Source organism: Orycteropus afer, unplaced genomic scaffold (genome assembly GCF_000298275.1).
Source record: "Orycteropus afer afer isolate SDZICR_OR568_19922 unplaced genomic scaffold, OryAfe1.0 scaffold00287, whole genome shotgun sequence".
Classification (NCBI taxonomy): Eukaryota; Metazoa; Chordata; class Mammalia; order Tubulidentata; family Orycteropodidae; genus Orycteropus; species Orycteropus afer.
This window is the reverse complement of record NW_006921874.1, coordinates 3,618,117-3,634,910: the sequence shown is the minus strand read 5'-3', so window position 1 is coordinate 3,634,910 and position 16,794 is coordinate 3,618,117. Positions and strand designations below refer to the sequence as shown.

General features: G+C 41.9%; 1 protein-coding gene across 1 annotated transcript in view; it reads right to left on the bottom strand.

Moving 5' to 3' along the window:
• Window positions 1–16,794, bottom strand: part of FRMD7 (FERM domain containing 7) — a 30,854-nt gene that overhangs the window by 10,388 nt on the left and 3,672 nt on the right. Inside the window, exons 4-6 of the mRNA XM_042782294.1 lie at window positions 14,536–14,614; window positions 11,618–11,715; window positions 9–123 (exon numbers count right to left, since the gene is read on the bottom strand). Of these exons, the coding sequence (XP_042638228.1) occupies window positions 9–123; window positions 11,618–11,715; window positions 14,536–14,614 (292 nt within the window). The remainder of the gene's footprint in view (window positions 1–8; window positions 124–11,617; window positions 11,716–14,535; window positions 14,615–16,794) is intronic.

The window sequence follows — 16,794 nt, the reverse complement described above, 5'->3', positions numbered from 1 at the left end:
GTACTTACATGTGTTTCTGATGAAAGTGCAGTATCTTGCTCTCTAAACAGTCTTGGTTTGGTAAGTACCGCGTTTGTGCCAGATGTTTCTTATCTGTTTCTTCCTGAAAGTCTCCTAGTTCTGCTGCATGATAAAAAAGTGACATTTTTCACATTACCATTCAGGAATTAAGCAATGGATCACCCAGTAGGCCTTCTGACCTCCTCCAAATAGCCCTTCCTTTTAGCTAGTGCAGCCCTGGACCTCCCATCCCACACTCTATGCATATTTATGTTTCTATAGGGGAGACATCACTGACTCTACTTCAAAGCAGAAGCATTGGGTTGCTATGCAGTGTAAAAAGAGTAAGTCACAGGCATAGAGCAGGTCTTAAGGGCTTCTTCACAGCTGAATATTCTGTTAGGTTTTTCTTCTCCTGCATTCCGTCAATCATGATCTCTCCTACTTCCAAACAGCCTACCATCTTCATTCCATCCTGATCATACATTAGCAAGAAAGGGGCAATGTAATTGCCAAGTACAATGCAAGCCAGTCACAGTCAACCCATTACTCTCTCCACTGAGAATCTAGTAAAACTTCAGTTATCTGGAACCTCCAGGAGATGAAAAGCTTTCTGGATAGTTAGCTTTTCCAAACAGCTGGTAATTTATCACTGATCTTAATTTATTCTTTTCTAGTTGTCCCAAGTTTACTATTGCAAACATCTCTTACAGCATTATGCCTTCAAAGGCAATTTAGGCATTTAGAATAATCTGCCCTGACAGTAAATGGTTTCAAAATGTTTTGCTTTTTGAATTCTTCTATCTTCTTTATTTTTATGCCTCCTCCCTCTGTGTCAGAATGATATGAAACACTTCTTAACCATTGACTTCCACTAAGGAGCTTTCCACTTTGTTCTAAATTGTGACTTCTAATCCTCGGAAGGAAGGTTGGGCAATCTACTTCCATAGTGATATCACCTGGGAAACCCAAAGAGGGACATATAACAACAACAACAACAATCTACTATAAGATGAGAACCCAGATATCCAAACCTGTTGGTACTGTATGTACTATAAGAGTAAATAGACTCTCCATAGAACCCAGTGGCACTCTCCAATTGAGTAAAATACATGGATATTGGGGAATCTAGTTTGAGTGCTGGAAGGTTTCTTGTCTTTGTTTTCCATTATGCTTTAGACAGGTGACATGTTCATTTTCAGACTAGTTAGGCATGACTATATGCATATTTCAAAATCAGTTACCAGAAGTGGATGAGAAGGGGAAGTTATTGCTTACAAGTGACGAAAAACCTTGGAAATGTATAGTGATGATGGTTGCACAACATGACAAATTAATGTCGTAGAATGGTATATATAAGTATGGTTGACACAGCAAGTGTTTTGTTATATATAACCACAATCACAAAAGAATAAAAAGTCACAAAAGAACAAAAAGAAACTAAGTGTGGGTAGAGCTGAGGGTGCTTTAAGAGAGACCATAGGAAATGAGGCTGAAACAACAGCCTTGGATCAGATGAAACTCAGCAGGCATGCCTAGGAGGCCATCTTTGAGTGCACAGGCAAAGAGAATCAATCCCCAAACGGTTTTAAAGCAGAGGAAAATGGTTTTGAGAAAGATCACTCCAGGGTCAATGTGGAACACTCATTTATTCACCTATTTAACTGATACTTGGTTGAACACCTACTATGTACCAGCAAAATTCCAAGTGCTGAGGATACAGCATGGAACAAAGCAAACAAAAATCCCTGCCATCACAGACCTAACATCTAAATGAGGAAAGACAGGTAATAAAATAAATAAATGAGTAAAGCAGATTTTGTCAAAGGTAATAAACCTTATGGAGAACATTTTAGCAGAAGGATAGGAGTGAAATGGGGAGAAAATATGATCCTAAATAAAGTAAGTCAAGAGGTCCTGACTGAAGAGGTGACATCTACATCTCAGCAAATAATCTGAGAATCTGGATTATGAAGAAGAATACAGAATCAGGATTGGAGGAAGACTCATTAACAACCTGTGATATGCAGAAGACACAACCTCACTTGCTGAAAGCTAAGACTTGAAGCACTTACTGATGAAGATCAAAGACTACAGCCTTCAGTGTGGATTACAGCTCAATATAAAGAAAAGAAAAATCCTCACAACTGAACCAATAATGATAAATCCATCATGATAAATGGAGAAAAAATTTAAGTTGCCACAGATTTCATTTTACTTGGATCCACAATCAATGCCCATGGAGAAAGCAGCCAAGAAATTAAATGATGTATTGCATTGCAATACTGCAAAAGACCTCTTTAAAGTGTTAAAGAGCAAAGATGTCACTTTGAAGACTAAGGTATGCCTGACCCAAGGCACGGTATTTTCAATTGCCTCATATGTATGCACAAGTTGCACATGAATAAGGAAGATTAAAGAAGAATTGATGCCTTTGAATTATGGTATTAAGGAAGAATATTGACTATACCATGGATAACCAGAAGAATGAACCAATCTGTCTTGGAAGAAGGACAGCCAGAATGCTTCTTAGAAGCAAGGAAGGTGAGATTTTGTCTCATACCTTGGGCATGTTATCAGGAAGGACCAGTCCCTGGAGAAGGACATCATGCTTGGTAAAGTAGAGGGCTGGTGAAAGAGGGGAAGACCGTCAATGAGGGGAACTGACACAGTGGCTGTAACAATGGGCTCCAACATAGCAGTGATTGTGAGGAAGGTGCAGAACCGCGCAGTGCTTTGTTCTGTTCTTCATAGGATCTCTATGAGATTGAAGCAACTCGACAGTTCTTCCTAGTTCAATGCATAATGCCTGAGTTCTTAAAAGCTTTTAAGTGGCTGATCAAGGCACTACAATTGGTCTCTATTTGCCTGGAGCAACAGAGGAAGAAGGAGAGTCAGGAACAGGAAGAAGAAATGGAATGTGAAGCTGAGTCTCTGTAAACAACTGCTTCCTTTGCCTTGAGCCCAAAAGAACAAGATGGTGCCTGGCTACCATTAATAAACATTTTGATCAAAGATTCCATAGAAGAATCCTAATCAAAAGGGGGAAAGTGAAGAACAGAATTTCAAATTCTCATGGACTCCAGACTTTCTGTAGGCACAGAGACTAGACGAACCCCTTGAAACTTGTCTTGAGATAATCTTTAAACCTCAGACCAAAAATACCCCCTGAAGTTTTCTTAAAACCAAAAAATAGTTTAGCTTAATTAGTAAAGGCTGTCTGCCTTAAGCATTATGTTCTTTTAAAATCTATCTATATGAGATTAAGGAGCTCTGTTAGCTTAGTGCCTACAGCACTTGACTGCTAACCAGAAGGCTGGCAGTTCAAATCCACCAGCCAACCCTCAGAAGGAGGGTTGGGCAATCTACTTCCGTAGTGATACTGCCTTGGCAACCCAAGGAGGGGTCGCTATGAGTCGGGTCCCACTCGACAGCACATAACACCAACTACAACATATGGGATTAAATTGGCAAGAGATATTGAAAGATTATATAGGAAACTTAGCGGTCAGTGAGGAGGAACAACTGCAAAAAGGAAGGTGAGAATGGTTACATAACTCGAAGAATGTAATCAGTGTCATGGAATTGGACATGGAGAAACTGCGGAATTGGTGTCTGTTTTGCTGTGTATACTCTCAACAACAAATAAAATAATTTTTTTTAAAGTGACAATCTCAGCAAAACCTACATGCAGTGAGGGAGGTAATATGCAATTATTTGGAGAAGAACAATCTTGAGACAGAAAATACCAAAAGGGAAAGGCCTGAGGCAGTCACCAGTGTGTTCAAAGAAAAGCAAAGAGAATAGTGTAGCTGGAAAAAATGTTAGTAGTGCAGTTGGAAATGAAGTCCCAGAGGAATTAATAGGGCATTTGTGATAGCTGGAAAATGCCTCCCTAAGATATCCACATCCCAATTACTGGAACCTATAAATTTTATCTTGTATGGAAAAAGTGACTTAGCAAATATGAGTAAATTAACAATATCGAGATGAGGATATTATCTTGGATTATCTGGGTGGGTCTTAAATGCCATCATATGTGTCCTTATTAAGGCAAGGGAGAGGGAGGTTTGACACAGACACACAGAAGAGAAGGTGATACACAGATGGTGGCAGAGATTAGAATGATTAGGTCACAAGCCAAGGAATGCCAGCAGCCACCAGAAACCAAAAAAGGCAAAGAATGGATTTTTGGCTAGATCCTCTAACCCTGATTTTAGGCTTTGACCTCCAGAACTGTGAGAGAATAATTTGTTCTCTTTTTATTTTATATTACATCATAATTAAAATCTCCATATAACAAACTTTTTAAAGAGATGAAAGCAAAGGCCTTTTTACTTATTTACTTTAGCAATACTGATAAATGTACAAATCCCATTAAAACACAATCAAACTCCACCAATGAATTGTATCAAATATTAAATCCTTCATGAACTCAGAAAATAGAAGTGGGAACACTTCCCAATTCATCCTCTGAGGCTAATAGTACCCTGACACCAAAGCCAGAGACACACATCACAAGAAAGGAAAACTACAGATCAATATCCCTCATCAATATAAAGACAAAAATCCTCAACAAAATACTCATAAACCAAATCCAGCACTATATAAAAATGACTATCTACCATGACCAAATGTGATTTATCCTAGGAATGCAAGGTCAGTAGACTATATTCATGGAATAAAGGATGAAAAAACACATGATGATCTCAATGCAGAAGAAGCATTGGGAAAAATCCAACACCCATTCATGATAAAAAAAAAAAAAAAAAAAAAAACCTCTCAACAAACTAGGAACAGAAGGGAACTTGCAAAAAGAATTCTCAGTGAAAAGAAGAAATAAAACTGTGTTTCCTTGCAATCAACAGGATCCTGTATGTAGACAATCCTAAGGAAACCCTATCATAGACAAAAATACTAAAACTAATAAATGAGTTCAGCAAGGTAGCAAGGGAAGAAATCAGTGTTGTTGTGGTCTACTATCGAGTCGATTCCTACTCATAGCGACTGCTATGGATTGAATTGGATCCCCCAAAACTATGTGTCAACTTGGCTAGGCCGTGATTCTCAGTATTATGTAATTATCCTCCATTTTGTAATCTAATTATGCTATGTGTTGGAAATCCTAACCTCTATAATGTTAATGAGGAAGGACTGGGGTGGTTACAGGCAGGGTCCAATCTACAGGATTAGGTTGTATCTTGAGTCAACCTCTTTTGATATATAAAAGAGATTATAAACAAGATCAGAGGGACCTCAGCACCATAAAAAAAGAAGAGCAGGGAGTGGAGTGTATCCTCTGGACCCAGGATCCCTGTGCTGAGAACCTCCTATACCCAGGGGAAGACTGAAGCCAAGACACATGGAGATCTGCAAGGAACGCTAGGACCACAGGTGTTAAAAGGTAACAAGGACCTTTCCCCAGAGCTGACAGAGAGAGAAAGCCTTCCCCTAGAGCAAGCCACCCACTTGTGGTATTTTTCTTATAGCAGCAGTAGATAACTGAGACAGCAACCCATAGGACAGAGTAGAACTGCCCCATAGGGTTTCCAAGGCTATAATATCTATGGGAGTAGATGGCCACGTCCTTTCTCCCACAGAGCTGCTGGTGAGTTCAAACCACTGACCTTTCAGCTAGCAGCTGAGAACTTAACCATTGTGTCCCACAGAGCTGCTGGTGAGTTCAAACCACTGACCTTTCAGCTAGCAGCTGAGAACTTAACCATTGTGTCACCAGGGCTCCTTTTAAGATCGATATGCAAATAGTCATTGCATTGGCATATACTATGAATGACTAATCCAAGAATTAAATGAGGAATATTCCACTTACAAGAGCATGAAAAAGAATACTTAGGAATAAAATTTAGCAAAAGAAGTGTAAGTCACGTACGCTAAAAACTACAAAACATTGCCGGGAGAAATTTTTGAAACACTTAAACAAATGGCGAGCCATTTGTTGTTCAAGGATTAGAAGACTTAATATTGTTAAAATGTCAATTCTTCCCAAATGTGTCTATAAATCTGATGCAATCCCATCATAATCCCAGCAAGATTTTTTGTTTAGAAATCAACAGATGATTCTGAAATTTATATGGTTAATACATAGGATCCAGAATAAACCAAAACAATTATGAAAATGAAGAACAAAGTTGGAGTGCATACACATCCATATTTCAAAATATAATACAAAGTTAAAGTGATCAAGATAATGTTCTGATAATATAAGTTTAAGACAAATTGATCAATGAAATGTAATTAAGAGTTCAGAATAAACCCTTTCATTTATGGTCATTATAATAACACAAAGGTGTCAAGACAATTTACCATATGAGCCAGCAGTTATCCTCCTAGGAATATCCTTGAGTTCACAGCAGCATTATTCATAACAGACAAAACGGAAAATAATCCAAATTCCGCTACTAGGTGAATGGATAAACAAAATGTGGTACAGCGAAATCTGTGAGAGCCTTGGCAGGAGTGCCTTGTTTTTCTGAGTCTCAAAAGTTTTCTGCCTTTGACAGGATGCAGTCTTACCACTTTTCTTTTGCTCGTTTTAGTGGAAAATATTTTAGCTTCCTTCTCTGACAGGTTTCTGCCTTACATAGTTTCCAGCTTTCACAGGCTTTACTGTATATCCATAAAATGGAATTCTGCTCAGCAACAGAAAAGAATGAACCGCTGTGATAACACGCTAGAGCTTGCATGAATTTCAAAAACATTGTACTAAGTGAAATAAGTCAGATGCAAAAGTCCACATATTTTATAATTCCATGGATACAAAATCTCCAAAATAGGCAAATCTGTACAAACAGAAAGTAAATTAGAGGCTACCTGGGGCTGAGCATGGGAACAAGAAGTAACTGCAAATGGGCACTATGGATTTCTTTTGCCATGATTAAATTTTTCTAAAACTGAATTGTAGTAACGGTCGCCTAACTGTAATGTACTTAAAATGGCTGTGTTTTACACTTGAAATGGGACAATTGTATGGTATGTAAATTATAGCTCAATAGAACTGTTTCCTTTTTAAATCACATACACACTACTCAGTCTTCCTATTCATTAAGCACAATGGTCCCATGGTGACCCTAAGAAAAACACAAGAACACATAAGACTGTGTTTGTTTTCATCATGCAAGAGGATGACAATCTAGGGAGATAATCATGACATACACATGGGTAAATATCACCAATAAGAGAAAGTAGCAAGTGTTATGAGCACCTTCACTACTATCTACCACCTGGTCCAAACTACCATACTTGCTTTCTCCTGCAACCCGGTCTCCTCACTTCCACTATTCCCTCCTAAAGTCTATTCTCGCCAGAGCAGCCAAGGTGATCCTGTTAAAATCTAATTCAGGTCATTTCACTCATCTGCTTAAAATGCTCTAATGACTTCCCACCTCTTTTCGAGTAATGTTCCAGATGTTTCATATGGCTTTCAAGGCCCTCCATGCTTAGTCTCTCTCATTCTCACTCAGCTCTAGCCAGCCACAAAGCCCTTCTTAATCCTTCCAAGCACCCGAGGCATACTCCCACCTCAGTGCCTTTGCACTGGATGTTCTCCCTGCTTGGAACTCTCTTCCACCAGATATCTACAGGCATAGACTGCTCTCTCACCTCCTTCTAGTCTTTGTTCAACTGTCACCTTCACAGTGCAGCCTCCCTGGACCACGTTATTTAAAAACCCAGTACCCTCCCCCAGCATGAGGCTCTTCTTCTCACGCTTTATTTTTCTCCACAGCATTGCCACCTTTTCACATACCGTATGATTTGGTTACTTATTTTGATTATTGTCTGACTCTCCTCTGTCAAAACGTGAGCTCCCTAAGACCAAAGACCTTTCTTTGTTTGGTTCATTGTTGCATCACCAGGGCCAAGAATAGTATTTGGCCTGTGGTAGGAACTCAGTGTATTTTAGTTGAATGAATGACAAAGAATTACTAACAGAGTTCATAAGAGGAAGAGGGAAACTTTGCTTGGAGTGTGCAAATTGTATTTGTAAGGGAGTATTTGGCTAGAAAAGAGTCTTGGAGGTACAGCAGTTAAGTACTTGGTTTGCTAACTGAAAGGTTGGAGATTCGAACCCACCAGCCGCTCCATGTGAGAAAGATGTGGCAGTCTGCTTCTGTAAAGATCGCAGCCTTGAAAACCCTGTGGGATAGTTCTACTCTGCCCTATGCGGTCACTGTGAATTGGAACTGACTCGGCAGCAATGGGTTCGATTTAGTATATACAAATACAATTACTATTGTATATGGATCTTAAAGGGAGTCCTAATGGTACAATGGTTAAACACTCAGCTGCCAGCTGAAAGGTCAGTGGTTGGAACTCACCAGCTGCTCCATGGGAAGAAGATGAGGCAGTCGGCTTCGGTAAAGACTGCAGCCTTGGAAATCCTATGGGGCATTCAAGTCTATCCTATAGGGTCATTATGAGTAACAGTAACAGGTAACAGTATCAGGCTAGAGCAGATGAGTGTGTAAGAGAGACTTAAGCAGATGGGAAAGTCAGAATATAGAGGTCCTTGAAGTCCTGGGCCATAACAGGCATCCAACAAATATGATTGGATGGATGAATAAATGAGCAAATGAATAAGGAGTCTGGTTTTAGTCTGCACATTACCATGGAATCCAGTGAAATAGAGTCTGATATGAATCACTTGTGAAGAACTAACTTATTAAAACTTTGGGTAATTATCCCGAACCATCATCCAAACCAAATTATTTCTATAACACTGTCCTCATTCTCTGCCCGCAAACTACAATAGATTGAATTTCCATGGAAAAAAAACTTCTATGGACAAACAAAATATCCTCTAGAAAAGCTGAAGTGCTTTGTGCTATGCCCGAAATAACCACTAAAGAATGCTCAAATCCTTAAAGCTGAACAGTTAAGAATGAGCTTGGACTCATCCCTCAGAGGCTACTCAGTGGCTCAAGTCCCCTGCCTGCCTGCCTGCCTCAACAGGCTGTTAGCGCTCACACACAGGGTTAAGTCTTCCAATACTGTTATCTCTATCTGCCTTGCCCCTGCTCCCTCCCTCCAGGGCCAACCACAACACCTGATCACAGCACAGTGAGTTAGTTAATACAGCTTTTCTAGCCATGGTCTCTCTGACTCCCACCAGATGACTAGGTAGAACTATGTCAATGTGAGGTGCTTTGTGGCCCACTATGGGAACTGGATAGCTTGCTAATAATGTAAATGAGGTACATGGCACCCTCGTGGGGGTTGTTGTTGTTGTTGTTGCTATGTGCCATTGAGTCAGACCCAACTGGTAGTGACCCCTCCTTGGGTTTCCGAGGCAGTATCACGGAAGTAGATTGCCCAACCTTCCTTCCAAGGAGTGCCTCGTAGGTGGGACTGTGCAAATCAGGTATATGGAACCTTAACGTGGGGATTGGTCAGTTTTGCCATCTCGTAAGGTTTAAAAGGCCATCCCAGAGACGAAAAAGGGGAATCTCACTATGATCAAGAGAGAAGCAGCAGCAAGAGTGGAGCACGTCCTTGGACCTGAGATCCGAGCACTGGACCTCCTCGACCCAGGAGAAAGAGTGACCTGTAACACTTTGCTGAGACAGCAGAGAGACCACTGCAACAGAGGTAGCAGAACCAACAGAACCAAGAGACTGGCATGGGGCAGAGCGAGGGCTTACCAGCCCACAAAGCAAGAAAGCTGAGTGCCTTCAGGCAGGGCACACCCGTTGGCAGAACTAAAAGAGCTTCATAACACTTGCATGAGCATAGCAGAGGCCAGGCCAAGGACCAGAGAGGCATACCTGCGGGCATGGCTGAGGAGAAGCTGTCCAGATCAAAGATTTGTATCTAGAGGATTCCTGAACCTGAATTGTAACCTGCTACTTCCCTAATAAATGCCATGATTTTGAGTATCATCTGTAAGTTCTGTGTGACCACTGCAATTAATTATCAAACCCAGAAGAGAGGTAGAGTGCTATGTGAGGCACACTTTGTATCAGAATTGGCGAAAAAGGTTGGAAGGTAGCAGCATGTCTGATCTCTGCCTCATAGGAATCAGCCTTGAGCTGACGCTGCTGATGGTGATTCTGTCTCCCCCTTGTGAAGTTAGAGGAGGTCAGAAGATGCTGCTCCCATGCCCTTTTTGCACTGAGACATCATTAGTGTCCTTGGCATTCAAGATTGTTCAAAAGTATTCTTCATTTTGACCATTATTCCTGAACAGACCCTATCCTTGACTGTGTCACCTAGGCTTCTGGTTGCCCACCACCATTTTCTTCATGCTGTTTCCTCTGCCTACCACTACCTATAAAATGTCTAAACCTCTGCTGTCGAGTCAGATCCAACTCATTGTGACCCCTCCTTGGATTTCCGAGGCAGTATTGCTATGGAAGTAGATTGCCTAACCTTCCTTCCGAGGAGTGGTTGGTGGGTTTGAACCACCAGATTTCTGTTTAGCAGTCAAATGCCTTAGGCACTATGCCACCAGAGCTCCTTATATATGTCCCTTTAAGGTCCAGCACAAAAGTCACCTCCTCCATAAGCCTTCCCTGATTACTATTGTTCTCATTCCCCCACTACCTTCTTGAGATCCTGGGGTTCTCATCACCTGTCTGACTCAGGAGGCTCTTAAGATACACTGATTTAGACACTGTTCCTACTTAAGCAGTTCATTTTTGGTGTTCTCAGTGAAATCAGAAATGTACCATTTCTGGACTATCAGGAAAGTAAGGCATAGAGGTCGGTCAAAAATGATCTTATGATTCTGTGGGACTAGTAAGGAACAGCCTATCCTTGGGAGGCCTCTCTAGGAGAGAGAGAAGGTCCAGCTGTCCCTAGAAAAAGAGATACTATCTCCAGCTGCCTCGGTCCTGCCCTTAGAGCTGCAGGACCAGCCTGTCTGTCGCTTGGCCTGCCCAGCGTCATCCCCTCTCTGGCAGGCCCCCACTGTTCTCCGGGCCTCCTTCTCCTTGCTTTCTCTGTTGCTCAGTTGAGTATGACTACTTGGCTGCTAGGGCAGGGGCAGCTATAATAGATGCCCGGGGCCTTTTTCCGTTTTAGCCTCTCTCCACTTGCTGTACTCTGTGCTTTGTTCTCTGGAACCATGATAAAAAGCAACACGGAAATCACATCCAACATGACACTGAGCTGCAGAAGGCACGCATCTGAGATGTATCCTGGGGCTCGCAGAGAGTGTGGGGCCTGCCTGGTGAAGTCCATCCTGGATTAGTCCAAACCAGCCCCTGGACAGCAAGCCCAGAGCACTGTGAGGGGAAGGTTGAATAGAAGTGCAAAAATGAATAAATAAATAACAATTATTTGTAATCTGTACAACCACTCTATGAGAAGGTATTCTCACTGAGGATATTTTAAAGGTAAGGAAACTCAGGCTCAGAGAGGGGAGAGAACTTAATGCAAGGCTATGGCAGCTAGAAGGTGGTAGAGATAGGATTTGAACTCCAGTCTCAGTGGCTGTCATGGTCAGCTTCTTCCTGCTCGGTTGCCCTGTTTCTCTCTCTTTTTCAGGCTTGCTCTCCCCTGTAGTCCTAACACAAGGATGGGCATACTGGGGGTACTCAGCTCCTTTGCTTGATTCTCCACCTGGCTGACAACCCCGAAGCAGACATTTGCTACTTACATTGTAAGATGTGAGATACCATCAACGCTGTACAGTTGTCACTGCATGGAAGCCTTCCTAGAGCCAAATCCTTCTTTATTTGAAGAGTAAAAAGATATCTGCAAAGCAAGTGGGAAAAACTTCTTGAGAAAGAAACAGGAATAAGAGAAAGAAGCATTTCCCTTCTTCCAGGTTCAAGCCGATTAAAGAGAGAAAGGGCAGCCCCAGTCAGTAAGATGCCTTTTTGGGCATGGTGAGTAATGCATAGTCTTTGCTTCAGCCCTAAACCAGCCCCAGACCACAACTTGGCTGATCCAGTCATTTGGCAGGCCTGACAGCCATTAGGAATCACCTCGGCCAAATCCACCCACCAACGTGAGGGAGTTGGTCACACAGAAAAGCCACATACCCGACTAGAGAGAAAAGGAGACTCAGCAAGAATGAAATTTGCTCAGGAGACCAGTACTGCACTGCTCACAATATACTATCAAATACTCATTGATGTAACAACTTGCAAGGCTGGCAGGAGGAGAATGAGTACCCTGTCTGACAACTATGAAAAGAGATCATATGGCCCAAAGACAGTGAAATTGTGACTGGAGACCAGGTCTGCCACTGAATCCAGGATGGCCCTCTCCCAGAGACTGTTTCACAAATCAAGGCGTTGAGCCTATTTTTCTGCCTATATTTTTCCTTTTGCCTGGACCACCTTCTCTATGTGACCAGAGCCACACATGGTGCTTTGCACAGAGTAGGTATATAATTAAGTTTCCTGTTTAGAACTAAGTCCTTTCCCACCAAAGGCCCACTGTTGCTGTTACGTGCTATCGAGTCATTTCCGACTCACAGCAACCCTATGGGCCATAAACCGAAGCACTACCCGGTCCTGCACCCTCCCAATCACTGTCATGCTTGAGCCCACTGTTATAGCCCCTGTGCGACCAATCAGGGACCAAAAGGGCTAATGGGGGACCCATCAAGGACCAATAAATGAAGTTTGGTATCCAGGGACTCGAGCCCTGGTGGCATAGTGATTATAGTGCTCGGCTACTAACCAAAAGGTCAATGGCTCCAACCCACCAGCCACTCGGCAGGAGAAAGATAAGCAGTCTGTTTTCATAAAGTTTAGTAATAGCCTTGGAAACCCCATGGGGCAGTTCCACTTTGTCCTATAGGGTCGTTAAGAGTCTCAATCGACTCAGCAGTGGGTTTGTTTTTGTACCCAGGGCTTTGCCAGATAGCATTTGCTCCACATCTCGAAGCCTTTATGAAAGGAGAATCAACTTCTGAAAAGATGTGTACAGCAAAGTCTCCCACTGACCACTTTCCTCCATGGTCCAAAATTGGTTCTGAGATTTGATTTTACACATCAAAACATTTATTGACTATCTGCTCTGCACATTGTCCTATATAAGATATGATTTTTCCAAAGTTCTAGCTGGATTTTTTTTTTTTTTTTTAGCAATTAAACCTTGAAGGCAATGTGGTGAATCAAAATTAATTACAGGTGATAGATGAAAATCCAGATTAGAAAAAACAGGGAAATTTGTAGGTGATTATCCAATTTACAAAAGCATTCATCATTATAATCCTTCAAATTGCGAGCTCCCTTAATGCATTAGAAATGATTCAATTAGAAAAATTATGTTTGCACACCACTCTCAGAAATCCATGTACTAGTCCCAAACAAGGCATCCTTGCAAAGTCAACTACAGTTAAATGTTCTCAAATAGACCAGAGGGAAAAATAAACAAAGGAAGCCTCACCTTGGCATATTTGCAAATAGAGATGTGTATGAAAATTATCAGCCTCAACTGCTAAAGGGAAAGCGAATTTCCTTTTACGTCTAGCAGGAAAGAAAGGAAGTTCTTGTCATTTGGCACGTTCCTTGCTGTTCAGAAGGCAGCTGTCTGCTAGAAATACCAATTCCTTGCTCTGAACAGCTGATGAATCATTTATCATCACATTGATTTTCTCATTCTTCTTCTTGGTTTTTTTTTTTTCCTTTCTTTTTGAGAAAGTTTATCTCCATCAAAATTGGTCACAATTTGAAACTCAACTGAAACGGTTTAGCGCATGCAAACTGATATTGATACCAAGATGTCAAGTTATCTGGGAAAGTGGCCTACAACCCCCAAATGGAAAGAGAGAGAAAGGAAAGGAAGGTGTGTTTAAAGTGGTATCTGCAAAGACCCCTCATAAAAGAGGTCCCCCTGTACAAAAAGGGGAAGAGGAAACGTTGGGGGGAAGATTTTAGGGAGAGTAACTACCAACTTCCTGTGATCTTACACATTATAATGATGAATACTTTAGTAAATTGGATAATCGCCTACTAATTGACCTGTTTTTAGTTCCCAGGGCCTGTTTTCTCTCCTGTAAACAAAGAGATCTGGACTAGATTGTCTCTGAGATCTCTTCTCGGTATAAGAGTCTAAGTCTAGAGAGCAGAGGAAGGTTTTAGGGAGTGTTGGATTGACAGTGTATTTTTCAGAAGTAGGTTTGTGTTGTAATTTTAATATTAATATTCATAGCTATTTGGCATCACACACAGCATATTTTGTCTTCTATCAAGGGCTGTTTCTGGGTTACCTCCACATACACCCCCTCTTTTCAACGTCCTTGGAAATCAGCTCACATCATACCTGTGGTCAAGCATGAAGGCAAGCACTCTTGTTGTTCTAACAGTCAATGACCTAACCCTCAAGCAGGCACCAAGGCTGACTCCCAGACACCACGCCATCTCCTCCCTGCCATCCCCCACCCTTTGGAAGCTTAGCACTTGGGAGACCAGCCAGGCTGTCCCTCTCTCCAGCTCCTCACCATCTTCCAGAGAGTGGCTTAAAGTTAAAACTTCCAAGAGACTTATTAGCCCTTCCTGGCTGGATGGAGAACAATGACTCTTAAGTAACATCATGCAGCCACACAGGTAAGTACACTACCTTGTTAGTTCTTCTCGCAGATGTCCAGGGTCCACTGGGAAAAATTTCACCATAAATTTGAAAACAACCTCCTTAGGATCTTAAAACACAATATCTCCATAAGTTTTATTTACATGTCCATCATAACAGTTACAGGTCTTTACACACACACACACACACACACACACACACACCCCTCTTTGTTCCTCTCCATGACTCCCTCCCACAGACTTTTCTTTTAAAATTTCAATTTTTCACATGTAAAAGGTGGTGCTATTTCAGGATTGTGTCTCTCTATGGAAAACAATTGGCAAAGTTCTCCCTCCCCTCCCTCTTCCCTCTCTCCCTCTGAGATTGCTTTTGTAAAGCTGTGCCCCTTTGGGGGCCTACTATGTCCTTTCCTTAGAAGTGTCCCATTTTGAAAAATGTACCACTGGCTACATGGGATTCTACATCCTTGGCTGAGAGAAGGCTCCAGAGCCAGCTGGGGCAGGTGACTATCACCTGTCCTAAGAAGCTCTTAAAGGGAACTAGAAACAGGATGGACTGACGCCTCTATATTAAGAAAACACATCTACTTACCTTCACATCTACTTGCATTTGAAAGTAAGAAACTTTTTGCATCAAAAGCACACACATGCATGCACACTGGCAGGATTTGTTCAACAGATATTTGTTGGGTACCTGTGATGTGCTAAAGGAGCTCTACTGGTGTAGTGGGTAAGGAATTTGGCTGCTAACCAGCAGGTCAGCAGTTCAAACCCACCAGCTGCTCCTTGGGAGGAAGATGAGGCAATCTCCTTCTGTAAAGATTTACAGCCTTGAAAACCCAATGGGGGTCTCTATAAGTTGGAATTGACTCGACAGCAGTGGGTTTGGCTTGGTGTCATGTGCTAAGCATTGTACTAAACAGGCACTGGGAACGAAAAGAACACTAAGAGCTCACAGTCTGGTAGAAGAGACAGACAGCTACACAGACAATTACACAATCACAAGGTAAATGCTAAAGGCATGTTCTGTAAGCACCATGTACTAGGAAAGCACAGAGGGAAAAAACTTTGGAGGAGGTCATGGAAGGCTTCCTAGAGGAGGGGTTGCCAGATTCAGCACGTAAAAACACAGGGCCTCTAGCTCAACTGGAGAATCCCGGTGGCACAGTGATTAAGTGCTCGGCAGCTAACCAAAAGTTCAGTGGTGCAAACCCACCAGTGGCTCCATGAGACAAAAGACCTGGTGGTCCTCTCCCATAAAGATTTCAGCCTTGGCAATCCCATGGGGCAGTTCTACTCTGTCCTATAGGGTCACTACGAGTCTGAATTAATGCCACACACCAACAGCAGTTGAATTAGAATTTCAGATGAACAACAATTGCATGGGACATACTTATACTAAAAAAAAAAAAAAAGTTTTCTTTGTTTATCTGAAACTCAAATTTTATTGAGCATCCTGCATTGTGTCTTACAATCTTACGCCTGAAATTAATGTTGTCAAAGTCAGGAGGGGTAGACAGACTAAGCGAGCAGTGGCAGAAATACAGCTAGAAAATAATCGGAGTCCAGGGCTCTGTGTATTATGCTAATTAATTTGGATTTTACTCTGAGGGCAATAGGGAGCCATGGGAGGGGTTTTAAGCAGGAAAGCATTGTGGTCAGGTTTCTGCAGTCAATAGATCCATCTGGGAGTAGCAGAGATGATAGATTGTTGTGAGAGGATAAGTTAGGAATCTGTTAGAATAATGATACGAAGGGCATGCAGTGGAGAACAGACAGAACTCTGGTAAGCGCCAACATGTAAAGAGCAGGTAGAAGCAAAGAATGTCACAAGAAAGACACGACAATCACACAAGGACAGATATTGTATTAGTCCGCTATTGTATAAGTGAAGGAAAGGATTATCTATTGAAGGACATTTTCTTTGTTGGTTACCAGGGGTAGGAGGGGAGGGGAGGAAACGCTGTTAGATAGATAGAGATAAGTATGCATTTGGGTGAAGAGAAGGGCAATGTACCAAATGGAAGTGACCAATATGGCAGCATTGAGGATGAGAAAGACATAGAGAGGTACATGAGAGGTACAGACAACAAAAATGAACCCTTTTGCACATACAGTACTACGTTGTCAGTGAAGGCAAACATGTGTATATGGGTGGATAGATGGGTGGACATGCTGAACTATTAGGTGTATCTATGAAATGGGGAGTGTATCCAAGAACATATATAGGGTTGGCAGACAATGGTCCTATAAGTTTATGTGAATGATCAGAATCCCCAGGTGTATAGTA